This window comes from Muntiacus reevesi, chromosome 8 (genome assembly GCF_963930625.1).
Source record: "Muntiacus reevesi chromosome 8, mMunRee1.1, whole genome shotgun sequence".
Classification (NCBI taxonomy): Eukaryota; Metazoa; Chordata; class Mammalia; order Artiodactyla; family Cervidae; genus Muntiacus; species Muntiacus reevesi.
The window spans coordinates 60,633,490-60,640,003 of NC_089256.1; the positions used below are offsets into that span (position 1 = coordinate 60,633,490).

A 6,514-nucleotide genomic window follows, 5' to 3' on the forward strand; every position below is an offset into this window, starting at 1 on the left:
CCAACAATTTCAGCATCATGGGAATTTAGCAAGAAATATTAGTATTAACTCTAGTAAAGTTACTAATAATCCTGTCATTTTTTGAGTATTTACTATAGGTCAGATACTCTACGTACATTATTCTACATGGATACCTCAGAGATATTGCAGGTCTAGTTCCAGATCATCACAATAAATAAAATGTCATGGGTTTTTTGTTTGTTTTTTGTTTGTTTCTCAGTGCATGTAAAAAAAAGTTATATTTACACTACATACTATGGTCTATTAAGTGTGCAATAACATTGTGTCTAAAAATATATACATACATACCCTAGTTAAAAAGTATTTTATTACTTAAAAAAAAATTACAATAGCAACATCAAAGATCAGCGATCACAGATCGTCATAATGATACAAGAAGAACAAAAACTTTGAAATATTGTGAAAATAACCCAAATGTGACACATAGGCAAGAAGGGAACAAATGTTGTTGGAAAAATGACACCAATAGACTTGCTTGATGCAGGGTTACCATAAATCTTTCATTTGTTTACAAAACATAATATATGCAAAACCTCAATAAAGCAAAGCACAATAAAATAAGATAGGTCTGCATTTAATCCTCACAACAAACCCAGAAAGGAATTATTATTCCCATTCTACAGATCAGGAAACTGAGACTCCAGAAGACAACAACTTGCTTCCCGCTCTATGAGTTGTAAATGTTGGAGCCGAGATTCAGTCACAGTGCAGATAAATGAGTAGATCCAGTCCCATCCTGACTCTGCTGTGTCCCTGCTGGGTCCCTTCCCCACTCTGAGCCTTCATGTCACCTGTAAATTTTGTTTAGCAATAAGTTTCTCACAGAATCATTGGCAGATTTAACTGAGAGAAAAAAAAAAAAAATTACGTAACGTGCCTGGCACCGAGAAACAGACCGTAGAAGACAGTCAGCTGACACCCCTCTTGGCTGGCACACCCAACTCCCTCCCCTCTCCTTGTGAAGCGGTGGGGCGGAGGCGGTGAGAGAAAGGGCAGACCCGGGCCAACAGCGAGGGGCAGGGGTTGAAATCCCAGGCCTAGGATCCAAGGAAGGCACAGAGAGAGGCGCAACGCACGTACACCATCACGCCTCCGAGAGAGTCACTCCCCAGGCTTCGGGCACCTTCCCCTGTGTGGGAAGCACAGGTGCGGCCAGATCAGGAGAATCTCCGCATCGCTCAAAGGCAGCCACTCGTGCTCGTGAGACGCGCCGTGAGGTCGCTGCCCTTCTGCAGCCGGTGGCCCCGCCGCACACACCGGACCATGGGGACCCTCGGGGGACACCTGGTCGCAGCGCTGTTGTTCCTCATCGTAGCACTCTACTACTCGGTGTTGGTGTCCTTGGCTCTGCTGCGGGGACAGAGGTTCCTCAAGCCCCCTCTGCCCCCGAGAGACAAGCGAGGGCGCAGGTGGTGGCAGCTGGTTTCTGCGGAAGCCGTGGTGAAGGTGGTCTTCTCCCTGATCGCCATCTTGCCCGAGCTCTTCTACCCGCCGGGAACAAACCGGATGGTGATGGTGGACTGGGAGGACCCGAAGCGGTCGTTCGTCTTCAAGGACACCTGGCAGCATGTCACCATGTACGGGTTCTTCCTCTTCAGCGGCCTGGTGGACCTCGTCAGCCAGGTGTGTCAGGCGCGCCAGAACATGAAACTGGAGCGAGCGGCCGAGGCGCTGGCCTTCTGCGTGCTGGTGCTGCTGATGACAAACCACATTGAGACCAAGAGCGCCCTGGAGAGCCGCGCGCACGCCCTGTTCGTGCTGCCCGCCTTCCTGGTCGCCTTGGTGCTCATCATCGAGGTCTGGGTCCCTGACCAGCCCTCACTCTGGGTGCTCAAGACCTGGATGGGGCTGGTGCTCAGCAACTGGCTGCTGCATCTTGGCGTCCTGATGTACGCACCTCCCTCCGGACAGCCCTGGAGCGGGGACAACCCTGTGGACCTCGCCTTTGTCACCACCTTCTTCTGCTGGCACCTGGGCTTGGGGGCTGTCGTGCTGGCCGCCATCTACAGCCTCTGCAGCCTCTGGTACCATCGCTTCTCCTCCTGGAAAAGGGCCCCAGGTGCTGAGTACCAGCCGTGCCCCCTATGTGAGGGCAGTGAGGAGCCTGAGAAGTTCAGGGCAGGGGCCCCACAACTAGACGGGGGTGTCTAGGGATAGAATCTATCTCGGCACTTCACCCTTTGTAATGAGGGTCTTGAGGATGCCCACTGTGTGCCTCGTGCAGGAACATCCTGGGATCTGCAAAGTGGCTTTCCATCGCAGGGGTCCCATTCCTTGTTCTGAAATGAACCTTCTAGGATTGCTTCTGTCTACCACCCTCTTCTCTCCAGACCTGTCTCTCTCCTATCCTGCTAGCCAGTGTGGTTCCTTATCATGGATTCACATGATGTGAGAATAGGAGTAGTACTTTCCTCTGACAGCTTTTGGGATCCAAGAGGAAGAGAAGAAATGAGGAAACAGAGGAAAATGGAGGGTCTCTGGGGACATGGCAGGGCTCTGTATGTCCGGGGCAGAGCTGGCTTGGTGTGTGTGCTGTGTGGGCCTGCAGCTGAAGTAGTAAAATGTGTCCCAGGGAGAGAGCTCTGTTTCCCCATCGTGGTGAGGGCTTCTGCTTCTTCATTTCTTTTTTCTTTTTAATTATTAATTTACTTTAATTGAAGGCTAATTACAATATTGTGGTGGTTTTTGCTCTGTCTTTTACTCATACTAAGTGGGTCAGGAAGAACTGGTTTTGTTGTTACTGTTTTCTCATCTAAAGTGGATGAGGCTACTTCTGCCTGAGGGAATAAGGGATGAGGGGATTGGGCAGCAATCAGGTTAGCAGGGCTCAAGTCTGGGGAGGAAGGAAGCGAGGGAGGGATTCCCAAAGGTGGGTGTAAGAAACGAGGATTATATTGTATAATTTTAGGTTGTTTGGTTTTTGCTATGACATAAAACAACTCCATTGCTTATGTAGAGTCTTTCAATAAAGTCTATGATACACAAACACATGTCTTGTGTGAGTGATTCTGGGGTGAGATCAAAGAAAAGATTTCAGTTGATGGGAGCAGAAGGCAAGGACCGCCATGAAACTTGGGGCGCAAATTACCTCAGCAGTTCTGAAGACGCAGGGACTCCAAGCTGAGAGGGAAGCTGAGAACGCCAGCTCCTGGAAGCTGCAGAACTTTCAGCCACTGTACTCACCGAGCTCCTCCCAGAATCAGGAGGTGTTAATAACTTCACATCCTCAGTGAAATATATGAAAGCAAGCTATACAAAAATACTTATCTCTGGGTACAACTAAAAAACTGCTCCTGACAGCGCATGTCTGCTTATGTGAGATGATAACGCCAGCATTTGGAAGTGTGAAGAGGCAAGAAAAAGGGAGGAGATGCTGACCACAGTGGTGGAGAAAGGACCATGGAGAAAAGTGCCCACACAATGAAGCAGCTGCAATTCTGCCACCACCCACACAATCAGAGATGCTGTCCTCAAAGACGGAACGCTCTATGAAGTACAGAGAGGGATATGCATTTGCAGATGGAGGGCAAGATGGGCTGTGCATTGTCCTCTGAAATATCACTGGACACTCCCTAAAGAAGTAGGGTGCATGAGTGTGGAAACGAGCCCTGGAAACAGTGGGATAGGGCTTAAAGCAAAGAAGGGGGACAAGGGAAGGAATGGAAGTGGGGCAGGGGTCTGGCAAGTCACAGGGCAGCACTTGGAGGGAAGGAACACTCTGGGTCTAGAAAAGAGAAATGACTTCCCCCAGCTGGAACCAGGCCAGCCTCAGCTTTCCTCCCCAACCTAAGGAAAGGCCAACATCCTTCTTTGTGTCCCCAACTAAAAACCCAGAAACAGAGTCAACTTTACCCCAAAGCTAGTAAACCTTAAACTTCAGGTCCCCTCACTTCATTCTTTATTCTTTTTTTTGGAGGGGGCCACATCTCTCAGTTTGTGGGATCTCAGTTCCCAGCCTGTGGGCCCCAGCAGTAAAAGTGCCGAGTCCTAACCACTGGACCACCAAGGAATTCCCAAGGCCCCCCCACTTTATATTTCTCATATAAAGTCTTGAGAGGGGCCATAGCAAGTGTTCATATGATCACTTATCACTGAGAAACTGCAAAAGTTAGATTTTTCTTATTCTTTTTTTCTCCATAAAATGTGGCTGTTCCCCCTCCCTGAAAACTCAGCACAGATTTCCTTTCAGGATGACTTATGATAAACACATCTCTTCCCGTTAGTAGTGAAAAGTAAGAGTGAAAGTGTTAGTCCCTTAGTCACGTCCAGCTCTTTGGGACCCTATGCACTGTAGCCCGCCAGGCTCCTCTGTCCTTGGAATTTCCCAGGCAAAAATACTGGAGTGGGTTGCCATTTCCTTCTCCACCTGTTAGTAGAGCATCCTTTATTCAAGGATAATGGTAAGACTCTTCTTCCTTTAGTTTGAAAATAAGAAGCTTAAAATGCTAATGACATCACACACTGGCTGAAAACCACCTTCTAAATTAGAATCTCTCAGTCAACAAATGTAAATATCTTATCAGATGCTGGGTCTGATGCAAGGAGCAGGAATTAAAGGTGCAGAAAACTGATGGCTTCCCTGGTGACTCAGATGGTAAAAGAATCCTCCTGCAATGCAGGAGACCTGGGTTCAATTCCGAGTTGGGAGGTTCCCCCGGAGAAGGGAATGGAAACCCACTTCAGTATTCTTGCCTGAGAAATTTCACGGACAGAAGAGCCTGGCGCGCTACAGTCCATGGTGTCACAAAGAGTTAGACATGAATGAGTGACTAACACTAACACTTTTCTTCACTGAGGCAGAGGTGGGAGGTAATACACAGATGTGGATTCTGCTTATCTCATTTGTGCTGTATGCAGAATTCTTGTCCTGCACATCTGGCCCTTGCCCAGAGTATCAGTCATGGCTCTCTAGGGAATCAGAACCAATGGGATGCAGACAGATAGAGAATTCAAGGAACGGACTCATGAGATTGTGAAGACTGGCAAGTCCAGAATCTTTAGCCTGGAGACCCAGGGAAGAGTTGAGTTGATGTTGCCATCTTGAATCTGAAAGTGGTCTGGAGGCAAAATTTATTTTTCTTCAGGGCACCTCAGACTCTTCTTTTGATGCTTTCAACTGATGAAATGAGGCCAAACCACATTACCTAAGTCTACTGATTTAAATGTTCATCACATTTGTAGAAATTACCTGCACAGCAACATCTAGACTGATGTTTGACCAAACAACTGGGTATCATGGCCCAGCCAAGTTAACATAAAAAGTTAGTCATTATACTCAGCATAACAAAACATGACCACTCAAGTAGGATTTAAGTCAACGTGTTTGTCATGTATTGGAGACCTTCCAAAAGAGTAGTAATAACTTCATTTTGGGTTTTCCTGATGGCTCAGACAGTAAAGAATCTACTTGCAATTCAGGAGACCCAGGTTCAATCCCTGGGTCGGGAAGATCCCCTAGAGAAGGAAATGGCAACCTGCTCCAGTATTCTTTCCTGGGAAATCCCATGGACAAAGGAGCCTGACAGGCAACAGTCCATGAGGTCACAAAAGAGTTGGACAGGACTTAGCGACTGAACAACAACAAACTTCATTTTAAATGAACTCCATCATTATAGGATCTGACTACAGTATGACTACAACTACATAATGTTCTATGGATTTCTTCCCTTCCCTGAACCCTCCAGATAGAGATGATAGAGATGGGTGTACAGGTAGGTGACACTGATTTTTAAATTAAAATTTTTTTAAATAATTTTTTAATTAAAAAAAGAGGCTTTTTTTTTTCTTTTTCAGGTTACATATTTTAGACATCTTAGAAAATAACAAAAAATAGTTTAAAGTATTTGGAAATCTACCATAATGCTCTTACCCAGAATTAATTACTGCCTCACAGGGCTAAAAGGGTAGGATATTATTTCAACCACCTTAAGAGGGTAGAGGGCTTCCCAGGTGGCTCAGAGGTAAAGAATCCACCTGTAATGCAGGAGACGAGAGTTAGATCCCTGGATCAGAAAGATCTCCTGAAGGATGGCATGGTAACCCACTCCCGTATTCTTGCCTGGAGAATCCCATGGACCGAAGAGCCGAGTGAGCTACAGTCCACAGGGTTGCAAAGAGTCGGATGAGACTGAGGTGACTGAGCACACATGCACAAGAGGGTAGAAGGTAGGGTTTACATATCAGAGGCGAAGCCATTCCTGGCGATATTGCCTGATGTACCTGATGACCAGGTGAGGGTCACTGAAGATAAGGAAGTCCAGAACTGGGAGTCTAGTACTATGAGAAAGAACTAAGGATACTGACATGCCTGGAAGATGGCAACTTTGGCTGAGAAGAACCTGGAGCCCAGTTCTTGGTGAAATTGGAGGGGGGCAGTGTGGTAAGACATCAAGGAAGTACAGAAGATAGGAAATGTGACTAGCATGAGTTTCAAAGGAAGAAGTGATCAGGGTTAAGCAGACATGGTAATATCTACCCTACAGAGGTATTCTGG

The 6,514-nt window shown here is 46.8% G+C and overlaps 1 protein-coding gene across 1 annotated transcript; it reads left to right on the forward strand.

Annotated features, from left to right (window-relative positions):
• The first annotated feature begins 1,032 nt into the window (after positions 1 to 1,032).
• On the forward strand, positions 1,033 to 2,901 carry LOC136173584 (transmembrane epididymal protein 1A-like). Its single transcript, XM_065943278.1, has one exon. The coding sequence runs from the start codon at positions 1,285 to 1,287 to the stop codon at positions 2,170 to 2,172; it is 888 nt and encodes a 295-aa protein (XP_065799350.1). The 5' UTR covers positions 1,033 to 1,284; the 3' UTR covers positions 2,173 to 2,901.
• Positions 2,902 to 6,514: the final 3,613 nt, after the last annotated feature.